General features: G+C 38.6%; 1 protein-coding gene across 2 annotated transcripts in view; it reads left to right on the forward strand.

Moving 5' to 3' along the window:
- Positions 1 to 16435, forward strand: part of fam234b (family with sequence similarity 234 member B) — a 61345-nt gene that overhangs the window by 24814 nt on the left and 20096 nt on the right. For both annotated transcript variants that reach the window (XM_062036467.1, XM_062036466.1), the window contains exons 5-8: positions 3391 to 3506; positions 10715 to 10865; positions 10944 to 11085; positions 11170 to 11364. In XM_062036467.1, the coding sequence (XP_061892451.1) occupies positions 3391 to 3506; positions 10715 to 10865; positions 10944 to 11085; positions 11170 to 11364 (604 nt within the window). The remainder of the gene's footprint in view (positions 1 to 3390; positions 3507 to 10714; positions 10866 to 10943; positions 11086 to 11169; positions 11365 to 16435) is intronic.

Raw genomic sequence — 16435 nt, forward strand, 5'->3', positions numbered from 1 at the left:
TGTGTCACTGCTTAATAACTGTTTAATAAATACAGTTTTGGTAAATTGACTTAGTTGTGATTTCCCTCTCTGCATGAACGTTTAAAATGAGCATATATTAATGCAGTATGAACAAGAATGTTTTAATGTAGACACATAGAATCATCATACTGGTGTGATTATATGCATCAAGTGTTCATTCAAGGCTAAGGCAAAATATCGAGATATATATCGTGTATCATGACATGGCCTAAAAATATAGAGATATTAATAAAAGGCCATATCGCCCAGTCCTAGTTTCATACCACTATTATTGTTCCAAAATGAACGTTTCATATCACCATTATTGTTCCAAAATGAACGTTTCATATCACCATTATTGTTCCAAAATGAACGTTTCATATCACTATTATTGTTCCAAAATGAACGTTTCATATCACTATTAGTGTTAAAAAATGAACGTGTGATATCACTATTAGTGTTAAAAAATGAACATTTGATATCACTATTATTGTACCAAAATTAACGTTTCATATCACTATTATTGTTTTAAAATTAACGTTTCATATCACTATTAGTGTTCCAAAATTAACGTTTGATATCACTATTAGTGTTCCAAAATGAACATTTGATATCACTATTATTGTACCAAAATGAACGTTTCATATCACTATTAGTGTTCCAAAATGAACATTCGATATCACTATTATTGTTATGATCCGCTGCCCGGATCATATTTCTGTTTACGTTTTCTAGTCACTTGTGTTTTTCTGTTAGTGTTGATCTCTTTCTAGTTCCTGTTTAAGCACCTCTGAGTTTGGTTACCATAGTAACTAATTACGTTCACCTGCCGCTGGGGTTCCCGGCACGCACCTGTTGGTCATCATTGACATTATTATTTAAAGCCTGCCTTCTCAGTCAGTCGTGCTGGCTTCTTTGTTTTGCATCCCGCGACTGCCACGTAGGTTTGTTCTCGTTTCCTAAACTCCTGCTAGTAGATACAATCTGTGCTAAGTGTTAGCCTTAGCTTCCGGTGCGCTCGGCACCTCGTCCTGTCGGGTTGTTTTCTGTTTTGTACCAGTTTTGTGTTATTTGATAATTAAATCATGTCGTTACCTGCAAGTCCTGTCCGGTTTTTGTCCTTTGCATCTTGGGAGAACAAAAATCCCGCAGCATCATGCGCCCCGGACGTGACAGAAAATAAGCCAGCAGGTCGTTCTCCCGCATTGGACAGCAGAAAGTCTTCGCCTTGCCGTCAAGACGCGTCGCTCCCGAAGACTCCTCCTCCGGACAGCAGCACGCCAAAAGCAGCCCAGTCTTCCCATCTGATGTTTGGTAAATCCATTCATGTTGGTACCAAACAATTTTCCAACTGGGCTGGGAGCCAGACCCGCGCTGTTGACAGTACGCTGCTTACTTGCGATAACGTCATCCCGCCCACTAGTGATGACGTCATAGAACAAGATTTTTTTTTTAGATTCTGTTTACTCCCTTTGTCAGCCACCCTCTAAAGATTTTTTTTCTAGGATTAATCCTTATGAGAAGATTTTTTCTAAATTTAGATTTTTTCAGTCCCAGCCTTCTGTTCTTCAAGCTCCGCCCCCAGTGACTATTGCTCCCACCCAGTCTAAAGTGGGGGGGGGGGTGAATAGACTTTTTGGACAATCGAGAGGGGAGGAGTCTATCCCCCTCCTGACCACCCTCCACCCACCCCTAAAGACTGTTCCAGACTGCACAGAACGCGTCTGGGATCCGCTTCTTGAGGGGGGGGTCTAGTGCTGGGTGTTTTGCTTGCGAGAGGGCACAGCTTCTCCCAGCCAGACAACAGGAGGAACGTTTTGGCGTTCTTAGGGCTGGCATCAACGCCATGGCGGAACGCCAAGACGCCCGCCTTGAGGCTTTGGAGAGACAGCTGGGAAGTATACTCACCGCGCTGCAGGTGATGATCCCCTCTACGGCTGACCCAGCAGTCCAGCTTAGACATCCTCCACCCACAAGTATTTTGTTGCCTGACCCCAGACTGGTTTCCGCACCAGCACCTGACCCCAGACTGGTTTCCGCACCAGCACCTGACCCCAGACTGGTTTCCGCACCAGCACCTGACCCCAGTCTGGTTCACGCACCAGCACCTGCGGCCACGACAGCGACTCCTGCCACGACAGCGACTCCTGCCACGACAGCGACTCCTGCCACGACAGCGACTCCTGCCACGACAGCGACTCCTGCCACGACAGCAACTCCTGCTGCCACGACAGCGACTCCGGCTGCCACGACAGCGACTCCTGCTGCCATGGCAACGACAGCGACTCCTGCTGCCACGGCAACGACGACAACGCCGCCTCCTGCTCCGGCAACGACGACCACGACGACGACGCCGCCTCCTGCTCCGGCTTCCACGGCGACGTCGACTCCTCCTGCTTCCACGGCGACGTCGACTCCTCCTGCTTCCACGGCGACGCCTTCTGCTTCCATGGCGTCGCTCCCTGTTTCCACGGCGACGACGCCTCCCACGGTGTCCACGCCTACAACACCGACGACGTGCCCACCTCCACGTGTCCGGCGGGCCGCACCACGGCGTCATCCACCTCCTCGTGTCCGGCGAGCCACACCTCGGCGCCGGCCACCTCCTCATCTATGGACTTTTTATGGACGCCTCTGGCGCCAACAGCAGCGACACCCAAGACTTTGTTGCAGGACTCAGAGACTGCTGAACTGCTGGCGCCACTCACGCCCACCTTCTTGGCGGCCACGAATGTGGCTTGTCCGTGGTCGCCCGCCTTGCCTGCGGCAGCGGTGTTCCATTCGCCGCCGCCACCTGACTCGTCCCCGGTGGATTCGGGGACACGTGGCCTGGCGACCCACCGCCAATTCCTCCCTCCTCCCTCCCTTGACTCGTTACCTGCAAGTCCTGTCCGGTTTTCGTCCTTTGCATCTTGGGAGAACAAAAATCCCGCAGCATCATGCGCCCCGGACGTGACAGTTATTGTACCAAAATGAACATTTCATATCACTAGCTAGCCATCAGCACACAAGCTGCCAGCTGGCCATCAGCGTGATAGCTAATCAGCAGCACACAAATTGCAAGCTGTTCAGTTAATTTGTGAACTGCTAAGAGCGATCTAGAGCGCTAGTTCTTGTTGATAATTAAGAGACAATAAGGTTATCGTCACATTTCAACATCTCTAACACGTAAATGCTTCCTCTTTGCTAGGTCAGCACTGTTAATTGTTTTACCCTGCATCGATAAAATGTAAATAAATAAATTCATGTAAACTAGCAAGTAAGTGTTTTTATACTACATTACCCAGAAGGCTTATCACCGTAGACAGGAACAGGAAGTAGGTCCGAGGTACACGGGAAGACGACAGTTGTGCCGTTTGAGCAATTAAGAAGTTCTCTCTCCCTTCACAGGGAAGAACCTGTGGTCTGTCCTGCTGAAGAACATCGAGTCCCAGGCGGTCTTACTCCCAGACCTCCAGGAGGACTCCATCCCAGACCTGCTCATAGCCACCCTGCCTGCAGATGAGGTACTTCACACCCGCCACATTCTATTTCTGGCTCCCTTCTGAAGGTTTGTTTGTCACAGCAATGGAGGATTTATTTGTCATTGCACTTAAAAAGTACAACACCATTTGTTTATAGTCAAGCCGTCCAAGAAAGACCAGTACAATATGATGGGGGCACAGGACAGGAAGGGTCTCCACGTGGGGCCATGTAAAAATTGTAATTACGATGTCTGGGTTACCTGGCTAATTGTCCGTTCCTGGCCCTCAAATTGATCATAACTTCTCCTTGCAGAGCGGAAAGCTTCTCCAGGAGGTTTTCCAGTTTAGTTCAGTCCAGTATCTGATAGGCTTGGGACGATATATTGACCTACAAATGATTGCCGATAAATTATATTATTTTCAACATTATTTTGAGAGCAAATTACCAACCGATGTACAAAAGCCAAAACCAGTGAAGTTGGCACGTTGTGTAAATGGTAAATAAAAACAGAATACAATGATTTGCAAATCCTTTTCAACTTATATTCAATTGAATAGACTGCAAAGACAAGATACTTAATGTTCGAACTGGGAAACTTTGTTATTTTTTGGCAAAAAAGACTGAGAAAGTTGAGGAATGCTCATCAAACATTTATTTGGAACATCCCACTGGTGAACAGGCTAATTAAGAACACGTGGGTGCCATGATTGGGTATAAAAGCCGCTTCCATGAAATGCTCAGTCATTCACAAACTAGGATGGGGCGAGGGTCACCACTTTGTGAACAAATGTGTGAGCAAATTGTCCAACAGTTTAAGAACAACATTTCTCAACCAGCTATTGCAAGGAATTTAGGGATTTCACCATCTACGGTCTGTAATATCCTCAAAAGTTTCAGAGAATCTGGAGAAATCACTGCATGTAAGCAGCAAGGCTGAAAACCAACATTGAATGCCTGTGACTTTCGATCCCTGAGGCGGAACTGCATCAAAAAGCGACATCAGTGTGCAAAGGATATCACCACATGGGCTCAGGAACACTTTAGAAAACCACTGTCAGTAACTACAGTTGGTCGCTACATCTGTAAGTGCAAGTTAAAACTCTACTATGCAGAGCCAGAAATATACTGATATAGACATGATGTGGCATACAAGCCACTGCGCATGTGATCCAACACACACACACACACACACACACACACACACACACACACACACACACACACACACACACACACACACCACTTGCAAGCAGAAACAGTGACAAGGCGGAAGTGTGAGAATGGACGCATTTTGGCTTAAAAACTAACAAAAAAGGTGGAGCATAAACACTCAGTGGTTGCTTTTAAAACATAGCTAGCTAGCGGCTAACGTCTCTCCGCAGTGTTTTAGCTACTTCTAAATCAATAATCCTCACCTCCATGGCGACAAATAAAGTACGTTTTTTATGTGTAACATTATCACTGGAGGACGAGGAATAGCTAAACATGCTTCTGAATTTAAACAAAAGGGTGGATCTACACCTGACATCCACTGTAATGATACCAACTACAAGAGCTATAGTTAGTCAATATTACTATGATTACATCGAGATTTTTTATCATCACATTTAAAATTTATTTTATGTTTATAAACTCATGAGGACTTTGAATATGACCAATGTATGATCCTGTAACTACTTGGTATCGGATCGATACCTAAATGTGTAGTATCATCCAAAACTAGTATCAAACAACAGAAGAATAAGTGATTATAACATTTTAACAGAAGTGTAGATAGAAGATGTTAAAACAGAAAATAAGCAGATATTAACAGTAAATGAACAAGTAGATTAATAATCATTTTTTACAGTTTGTCCCTCATAATGTAGACAAAATAATAGCATGATAAATGACACAATATGTTACTGCATACATCAGCAGACTAATTAGTAGTCTTTGTTTGTTTACTTACTAATAAAAGACAAGTTGTCTCATATGTTCACTATTTTATTTAAAGACAGACTTAACATAATAAACATATCTTTAATGTACCCTAATATTTTTTATTCAAATAAAGACAATAATGAAATTGTTTGTGGTGCCCCTTATTTAGAAAAGTATCGAAATACGTTTTGGTACCGGTACCAAAATATTGGTACCGGGACAACCCTCACTTCCTGTCAATGAGAAAGGACGCAAAGAAAAAAGCTCCGCTTCTGCTACCGGAGTTTTTGTTAAGTCTGAAGATTTTGACCACTGATTTGACCACTGATTTGCGATCACAGCCACAGGAGAGTCACCTGGCATCTTCGATCTGATTTTGGTCAGTTAAGAGGCACTGATACGCTGAAATAAGACGAGTGGAAGAGCCGTTAGCCGCAAGCCAAAGGCGCCTCCCGCAGTTCAAAGCGGTTGCCTAGCAACCAAAAGTTACGGCGAGTTTACAGCTGTTTTAAAGTGATCCCGACGTCGCAGAGTGATATAAGTTGACAGGCTGACACCTCAAATTGATCTCTGAACGGCGCAAGGTACGAAATTGTTGAAAAAACAAGTTAAAAGTGCCGCAAGTCGCTAAAGAAGTAACTGCCCTTAAGACATAAGAGGCGCTGACGTCAGTGACTGCCGCGATGCCAAAAGTTAAAGGATTGACTGGAAAGACTGATTTGAAGCTGGGCACAGGACATGATGGGATTCAAGAAGGGATACTACAAAAAATACTCCAGGAATTTAAAGAAGAAATGTTAGAAAAATTGGAAGAATTGATGGATGGATGGAAAGAGGATATGAAAGAAATGAAAGAAGAAATGAAAGAAATGAAAAAAGAGAACAACTCCAGAAATAAAGAAGCCACTGAAATGAGCAAACAAATGAAGATCCTTCAAGAAGACAACAACATGCTGAGGAACATCATAGATGAAATGGATCAGGATAAACGAATGAATGATATCATTGTGACAGGGCACCGAATTAAACCAAGATCCTATGCGAAAGCTGTGAATAATGAAGGTGAACCAGATGAAATGGATATGATCTAAGCAGAACAGCAAGTGGTCAACTTCCTGCAATCAAAAGAAATTGAAATTGACATTAATACCATCGAAACATGCATCCCACTGAACGGAAGAAACAACAACGCCACTCCAGTCGTGCTTGTGAAACTCGTAAACAGAAAATCTAAAATGGCATTGCTGAGACAGGGAAAGAAGCTGAAGGGAACAAATGTGTACATGAATGAGCATCTCACAAAACGCAATGCTGGAATCGCCAAGAAAGCACGCGACTTGAGAAGGCAGGGAAAAATCCAGGGAACTTGGAGCACCAACTGTAAAATCTACATCAAGCTGAATGGAAGTCCAGAAGCAAGAGTAATTGTTGTCCATGACATCAAGGACCTGGACAATTTTTAAAGTTTACACAGCTACCACAACAACGATGATAATGGACTCTGACAGAAAACAAGCACCTAAATTCAGCATCGGCACTACTATGTTCCAAGGGACGACTAAACAAGAGGACCTACATTCAAGATTTCATCCACCTACACTTATAGAGATTATTGAAACAACATCAAAGTTTGTTGAACAAGAAAATATGGAACTAAAAAATTTCTGCAACAAAGATCACAAAAACCAGGATTTGGAAAATGATATAGATCCAGATACAAATTTTTTCTCCCACATCAGTAATAGTTGTTTTTATTATACAGATGATCAATATAATAGCAACATTGAATGTGATAACAAATTGTCAATTATTCATTTTAATAGTAGAAGCTTGTATGCAAATTACAATAACATTAAGAACTTTTTGGAACACATCAACGAACCCTTCAAAGTGATTGCTGTCACAGAAACATGGATTGATGATAAAAAAGGAATAGATTTTGATCTGGAGGGATATGAACTAAACTACATCAACAGAACCAACAAAAATGGAGGAGGAGTAGCTGTGTACGTGATGAAAAACCTGAACTACAAAGTGGTAAAAAACATGTCATTTGCCATTGATAATATCTTAGAATGTATAACCATTGAAATATGTCAGGAAAAAAGCAAAAACATATTCATCAGTTGTATATATAGATCACCTAAGTCAAGTATAGAAACATTTGAAGAATGGATCAAGGCAACTTACATGGACAATGGTCAAAGAATAATGTTCTTATGTGGTGACTTTAATATTGACTTATTGAACCCCAACAAGCAAAAGTCTATTGATGACTTCATTGATACAATGTACAGCATCAGTCTATATCCTAAAATCACAAGGCCAAGCAGAATCACAGGACAATGTGCCACGCTTATTGATAATATTTTTACCAATGATTTTGATAATAACACTACAAGTGGTCTACTTATAAGCGACGTTAGTGATCATCTGCCAGTTTTTACAATATATAATGGAAACTACAAGAAGAACATGGAAGACAAAAGGACATTTCGAAGACTATGCACAGAGAAGAGGATGACTGCCTTCAAAATTGAGCTACAAAAGCAAGATTGGGACAATGTGTATAATGAAAAAGAGGTTGATGAAGCATATGAACATTAAACAAGTTCATAATACTTTATGACAAACATTGTCCATGGATACAACTCAGTAACAAGCAGAGAAAGAATAATCAACCATGGATGACAAAAGGATTAAAAAATGCTTGTAAGAAGAAGAATACACTATATAGAGAATTTATAGCACAAAGAACTATAGAGGCAGAAATTAAGTACAAAAAGTATAAAAACAAGTTAACAGAAATACTACGATCATGTAGAAAAGAATATTACAGTGAATTGTTGGACAGGAACAAAAATAATATGAGAGCAACATGGGGCATCCTCAATAGCATTATTAAAAATGGAACTAAGAGGGACTACCCTCAATACTTTTTAGGTGAAAATAAAAAAAATGACAACATAAAGGAAGTAGTTGAAAGCTTCAATAATTATTTTGTAAATATTGGACCAAAATTGGAAGAAAGGATTCCAGACCCAGTTTCAATCGAGGACTATAATGATACCATAGAGCAAAATCCCAACTCCATGTTCCTCAGTAATGTGACACAGGAGGAAATAGTTACAATCGTGAAAAAATGTAAATCTAAGACTTCAACTGATTGTAACGGAATTGATATGGAAACGATAAAAAAGGTTATTGAAGAGATCTCAGGACCATTAATGTATATTAGTAACCTATCATTTCAAACAGGTACATTTCCAAACAAAATGAAAATAGCTAAAGTTGCACCAATTTATAAGACTGGAGATAAACATCAATTTACAAATTATAGACCTGTTTCTCTACTTCCACAATTTTCTAAAATCATTGAAAAACTGTTCAATAACAGATTAGAAAGTTTCATAAATAAAAATAGAATACTCGAAGAGAACCAATATGGATACAGAGCTAATGTTTCAACTTCAATGGCTTTAATTGAAATTACAGAAGAAATTACCAATGCAATAGATAGTAAAAAATGTGCAGCAGCGGTTTTTATGGATCTAACTAAAGCATTTGACACAATTAATCACAATATTTTAATCAAAAAACTAGAACGATATGGCATCAGAGGGTTAGTCTTAAACTGGATAAGAAGTTATCTAACGAACAGGAAACAATACGTGAAGCTAGGCGAACACACGTCTACAACGCTAAATATATCCTGTGGTGTACCTCAGGGATCAATACTAGGACCTAAATTATTCAATCTCTATATAAATGACATTTGTAAAGTTACAAAAGATTTAAAGTTAGTATTATTTGCGGATGATACAACAGCGTTTTGTTCAGGAGAGAACACACAGGAGATAATACAAATAATAACAGAAGAAATTAACAAATTAAAAAGATGGTTTGACAAAAACAGACTATCGTTGAATCTTAGTAAAACTAAAATAAGGCTATTTGGTAATAGTAGAAGAGAAAGTCAAACACAAATACAAATAGACGGAATAGAAATTGAAAGAGTAAACGAAACCAAATTTCTAGGTATAATGATTGATGATAAATTGAACTGGAAATCTCACGTAAAAAATATACAACATAAAGTTGCAAGAAACACGTCAATAATGAATAAAGCAAAACATGTTCTAGACCAAAAATCCCTTCATATTCTCTACTGCTCACTAGTGTTACCATATCTGAGCTACTGTGTAGAAATATGGGGAAATAATTACAAAAGTACACTTCATTCATTAACGGTGTTACAAAAAAGATCAGTTAGAATAATACATAATGTTGGATATAGAGAACATACAAACCCTTTATTTATTGAATCAAAAATACTGAAATTCCACGACATAGTGAATTTGCAAACAGCTAAAATTATGCACAAAGCAAACTATAATCTGCTACCCAAGAATATACAACAATTCTTCTCAAAAAAAGAGGAGAAATATAATCTTAGAGAAAAACGTAATTTAAAACATTTGTTTGCACGTACAACACTTAAGACCTTCAGTATATCAATATGTGGAATTAAATTATGGAATGGATTAAGCAAAGCAATCAAACAATGTACTAATATGATCCACTTCAAGAAACTCTTCAAACTTAAAGTGTTTACAAAGTACAATGAAGAAGAACCATGACAAACATTCTCAATTTATTTCATCCATTCATTCATCCATTCTTAAAGTAATCTTACTTATCTCATCATATGAAATATGACTTACTTCACCAATTATTATTATTAAATTCTTACTATTATTTATTTATTTATTTTTATTGTAATTACTTATGGAGTTTATTGTGAAAAAATTGTGAACAGGAAGTGAACAAAAAGTTTTGCAACTGTTATGTAAAGAAAAGGGGTAGGATTAAATAAGCTCTGCTTCTTCCTACTCCTTTTCGAACATGTTGAAAAGAAACTGGAAATTGTGATGTATCATGTTGTATGCTTGCATGTTCGAAATAAACTCAAACTCAAACTCAAACTCAAACCCTACACCAGGGCAAGGTTCACTCCAATCAGCAGGTGCCCAGTTATCCTAATTCCAAATAGGTAGATAACTTCCACGCCCCCAACGTAAAGACTGGCCAGGCACACAACCTCCACTTCTCCCAGCACACGTTCCGTCAGGACCGAGGGGTTCTTGTCAAATTAACGAAACAAAGAGTTGTTTTTGTCATTATTGGTTCTCTGTATCAGTTGGTTGTGACATTGCTATCTTCAAGTTCTCAGATATTTATTTATATTTAAAAAGAGACAACACTGTTTGAATCGAGTCTGGATCCAAGTCTCTCGAGGACTGATTACATACTCGTTCCCTCTCAGGCTCTGGCTCTCTCTCTGACTCTAAAGTCGGGGCTGACTGGAGAAACTCTGGGACAGTCCGTGTCCTTCAACCTCACAGGACAGGGGAAGCTGATCGGACCACTTCTGCACCAGACACAGCAAGGGGCGGCCTACATCCTGTTCGGCCTCGGTAGAGACGTCCTCCCAGCTGTACACCTTGTCGTGATAATCCTGTCGACACGTGTCACACCTGTGTCTGCCTCCTCAGGTAACGTGGTGGCCGTCTCCCTGCGCGATGTCTACATCCGTGCAACCGGTAAGTCGCCCATGGCTCAGGCGCTCTGGCGGAAGGATCCAGGATGGGAGAGTCTCGATAAAACTAATTCCTCTTCCTTCATACACATTTTCAGGTCGGCCAAACCAAACATACATTAAAAGACGTAAATAAAAGCGCAATCGAACCCTAACACAAAGCATCCTTTCTAATCTATTAGAGGATCAGAGCGTGTGGACTTCCTGCTCCCCCTGGTGGCCGGTTTGGGCAGCTGCGACAACAACCTGGACACGGTCGCCAACCTGAACTCCAGCAAGAGCGACTGGGTGCTGGTGTACGGCTCCAGCAAACTCTCCGTGCTCAGACAGAGGGACGTACGAAAACAGTGGACCTTTAACTCCGCCCCCATCCACAGGTGCGTCACGCTTAGGGTTGTACGGTATACAGGTACTAATAAAGTACCACGGTACTAATACATTAAAAACGGTATTATACTGCTTCTGAAAAATATATTTCCCTTTTTGTGACATTGCTGGTTTTACGAGCAGAGGAGCATGTTCGGCATCGCACACACACAGAGTACTTACAAGCAGACACAGTGTGTAGACAGAAAACGGAGAATGGGCGCATTTTGGCCTAAAAACTAAAGATAAAGGTGAAGTTATAACACTGAAACACCCTCAGGAAGAGGTGCTCAAGACATGGCTAGCTAGCTAGCGGCTAACATCCATCCCCAGTGTTTTAGCTACTTCTAAATGACTAATCCTGGCCTCCATGGTGACAAATAAAGTAAGTTTCTTACAAGTATCATTATCACTGCAGGATGAAGAATAGCTAAACATGCTTCACTTCAATAGCTCACTGCTAACAGCAAGCTAGCGCTCCTGAATGTAAACAAATGCGATGAGTGGATCTACACCTGACATCCACTGTAATGATACCAAGTACAATAGCGTATCTCGTCGATACTACTACGATATATTCTTTTTTCCTTTTTTAATTCTAAATATGTTTATAAACTATCGGATACCTAAATTTTTGGTATCATCCAAAATTAATGTAAAGGAGCAAACAACAGAAGAATAAGTGTTTATCACATTTTAATAGAACATGTTGAAACAGAAAATAACCAGATATTAACAGTAAATGAACAAGTAAATAAATAATAATTTTTCTACTGCTTGTCCCTCATAATGTAGACAAAATAATAGAATGATAAATGGCACAATATGTTACTGCATACGTCAGAAGACTAATTAGGAGCCTTTGTTTGCTTACTTACTACTAAAAGACAAGTTGTCTTGTATGTTCACTATTTTATTTACGGACTAATTGCAATAATAAACATGTTTAATGTACCCTAAGATTTTTTGTTAAAATAAAGCCAATAATGATACATTTGTGGTCCCCTTTATTTAGAAAAGTACCGAAATACATTTTTGCATATATATATATATATATATATATATATATATATATATATATATATATATATATATATATATATAGTATATTAGGGCTGCAACTAACAACTAATTTGATAATCGATTAATCTATCGATTGTTACTTCGATTAATAATCGGATAAAAGAGACAAACTACATTTCTATCCTTTCCAGTATTTTATTGAAAAAAAAACAGCATACTGGTACCATACTTATTTTGATTATTGTTTCTCAGCTGTTTGTAAATGTTGCAGTTGATAAAGGTTTATAAAAAAGAAATAAAAAAAAGCCTCTGCGCATAGCATAGATCCAACGAATCGATGACTACATTAATCGCCAACTATTTTTATAATCGATTTTAATCAATTTAGTCGATTAGTTGTTGCAGCCCTATAGTATATATATTAGGGCTGTGAATCTTTGGGTGTCCCACGATTCGATTCAAAATCGATTCTTGGGGTCACGATTCATTTCAAAATCGATTTTTTTCCAATTCAACACGATTCTCGATTCAAAAATGATTTTTTTAAATTTTTTTAATGAAAACAATACACAACAATACCATAATAATGCAATACCATTTCAAAACCAAACCCGACCCAGCAACATTCAGAATAGCAATAAACAGAGCAATTGAGGACACACAAACATGACACGGAACAATCTAAAAGTAGTGAGACAAAAATGAATATTATCAACAACAGTATCAATATTAGTAACAATTTCAACATAGTGATTAAAAATCCCTCATTGATATTATCATTACAAACATTAATAAAAAAAATTAAAAAAGAACAATAGTGTCACAGTGGCTTACACTTGCATCGCATCTCAAACTTGACAACACATTGTGTCCAATATTTTCCACAATGATATAATAAGTCATATTTTGGTTCATTTAATAGTTAAAACAAATTTAAATAATGGATCCCATATTCCAATATATGACTCATTATTATCTAAACTAAATGCAGTTTTTTCTACTGATATCATCTCCATAGCTTGTGTGTACCAGTCAGTATGAGTTGGACTGTCAACATCTATCCATTTTTTTAATATTACCCTTTTTGTTATAATGCATATTGAAAGAAATGCATTTTTACTCTTTGATGACACGTTACTAAATTGATGGAGATCCCCAAGAATACAAGTTTGCAGTGTCATTGGGATATTTATATTAAGGACTGTGATTGCTTCTTTTGTGGTTTTCAACCATAACTCCTTTATTCTCTGACATTCCCACAATAAATGAACAAGAGTTGCCTCGGCTGCCCGACACTTCATACATAACTTGCTATCTACTACACCAATTTTAAACAGCTGAGAAGATGTAAAATACCATCTATTCAATATCTTAAATTGAGTCAGCTTATCTTTAATGCTTCTAAAGGGCTTATTGGCATTTTTCCAAATATCATTCCATGACATGTCTCTTTCATCTAAAATGTTTAAGTCCATCATCCATTTCCGAACACATGCATCATTTGCATTTCTAGTGTGGTGTTCATTTATTATTCCATAAAATAGTTTAATTAATTTCTGAAATTTATCTTGATTAAAAAGTGCATCTTCCAGTTCATGGCTATTTAAAGACATACTTTAAGAGGATATGCATTTATTTACAGCGTGTTTTAAAGAGATCAAATTTAAAAAATGATTTCTGGGTACATTATATTGATCAACTAAATCATTGAACAATTTAAAAGAGTTTTTATTAATAATATGATGAGGTTTAGTAATACCTCTGTCTTTCCATGTTGTCCATTTAACCACATTTTTATTAATGATGATATTAGGATTGTACCAAAGCGGTTGATTTACAGATGTCATTGACTTGATTCCTAGTATTTTCTGACACAGTTTTAGAATGTTAAAGGTGGCTTCTATTGGGCTCTGCCTCAATTCATTAGCTATTTTTTTTAATATAATATAAACTCCCACATCAATGTCCAAATTCACTAACATATTTTTTTCTATGTTGATCCAGTCCTTATCTGCAGAAAAATGAAATAAGTGGCTTGCTTGTTCACAACCGAAGGAGATATAATAATGTAAGAAGTTTGGTAATTGTAGTCCTCCTTTATCTTGTGTACAAGACAACCTTAAGTATGAACAACTGGCCTTCTTTCCACACCATATAAAATGTGATATCATTGTATGTATTTTCTTAAATCAACTTTTATTAATTAGGACAGGCATCATTTTCAGTATATAATTAACTGCTGGCAGTATACTCATTTTTACTATGTTCACCCGACCCCAAAGTGATATTTGGAGACGTGACAAGCGTTCCATTTTGGATTATATCTTATTTTTTAAATGTTTAAGATTTAGATCTCTGCTTGTATAAAGGTTTGGTGTAATGTGTAGTCCTAGATATATGATTTCTGCCTCTTTCCATTTAATTTTGGAGTTCTGAACTAGTGATTTCTTGCAGTGTTTATTAAGTGGTAATATGTCACATTTGTCCCAATTGACTTTATACCCTGATAAACAGCCATATTCAGTGATGACATTATTGATATAGTGAAGAGAGGAGTTAACATGTGACAGGTAGAGAATTATGTCGTCACAATACATCGATAGCTTATTATACTGAGAGCCAAAGTAAACATCCAGTGCAAATCTTAATATTCTGCAATAGTATAAGCATTTCAAAAGTAAAAGTATTGCTTATTTTGCTTTAAAATGTGCAAAAATAAAGATAAACATCCAATACAAAAAAGTGCAAAACGAAATATTCTGTAACAACAGTGTAAACATTTCAACAAAAGTGAAAGTATTGCTTATTTGCTAAAATGTGCAAAAATAAAGATAAACATCCAATACAAAAAAAGTGCCAATCTAAATATTCTGGAGCACTGTAAACATTAAGTATTGCTTTTAAAATGTGCAAAATAAACATCCAGTCCAACACAGTACACAATAACCAATTCTACTCATTCCAGTGAGTGACTAACAGTTGTAATGAAGAAAGGTTAGCATGTCTACTTGCTTTGCTTCTTTTCTTGTTTACAATATTCCCAGCAGCTGAAAATAGGCGCTCAGAAGGGGTCGATGTGGCTGGAACTGAGAGGTAATTAGCCTTCACCTCAAACCAGGACTGCGAGCGAGCTGAGCTGCAGTTTAAGTTTCTAGTAGGTCAACGGGCTCATAGTGATGTTACTAGTAGTTGACTGGGAGGTGTTTATTATCATTTGGGGAGAATCCGCTGCCTGATGCTCACCTGCTAAACACCTATCTGCTCCACGCTGAAGCGCTGACTACATGCGCTCTGAATACACACTGCTGATTGGCTGATAATGCTTCGTGTGTACCAATCAGATGGTTGTGTGGGTGGGACAATGCTGCGTGTGTACCAATCAGATGGTTGTATGGGTGGGACAATGCTGTGTGCTGAGACAGAGGCAGAGGAGCAAAGCAACTTGTTAAGACTTTAGCAGCTAAAGTTAGCTTTAGCTTAGAAACTCGTTCGGTACACCCCCGTACCGAACCGAAAGCCCCGTACCGAAACGGTTCAATACAAAACACATACCGTTACACCCCTAGCAGATACAAATGACACATTCATGTTTTTGTGTAATGATGACAACGTATGCTAACGCGGACGATTGACTAGTTGATGGTTGATGGTTTTCTTTTCAAATGTTCGTTCATAGCCGTTGTGCTGCTATGATAGGCCATTTCCGCTCGACACAGTGTGCATACAACAACATTATTAGGCTGTGTATTGAAATACTCCCACACTTTTGACGACTTTTGGCGTGCGTTTTTCCCCTCGCTCACACAGTCTGCTTTGCGCTCCGCCATGACTGTAGTGTGACGTAAATATGCGACGCGTCGACGCACAAAAACGGCGTCGACGTATTTACGTAACCGATGACGTCGACTATGTCGACGCGTCGTTTCAGCCTTATAAATCTATACAATATATATATATAGTATATATATATAGTATATATATATATATACACACACACACACACACACACACATATATATATATATATATATATATATATATATATATATATATATATAT

Source organism: Entelurus aequoreus, linkage group LG25 (genome assembly GCF_033978785.1).
Source record: "Entelurus aequoreus isolate RoL-2023_Sb linkage group LG25, RoL_Eaeq_v1.1, whole genome shotgun sequence".
In the NCBI taxonomy this organism is placed as follows: domain Eukaryota; kingdom Metazoa; phylum Chordata; class Actinopteri; order Syngnathiformes; family Syngnathidae; genus Entelurus; species Entelurus aequoreus.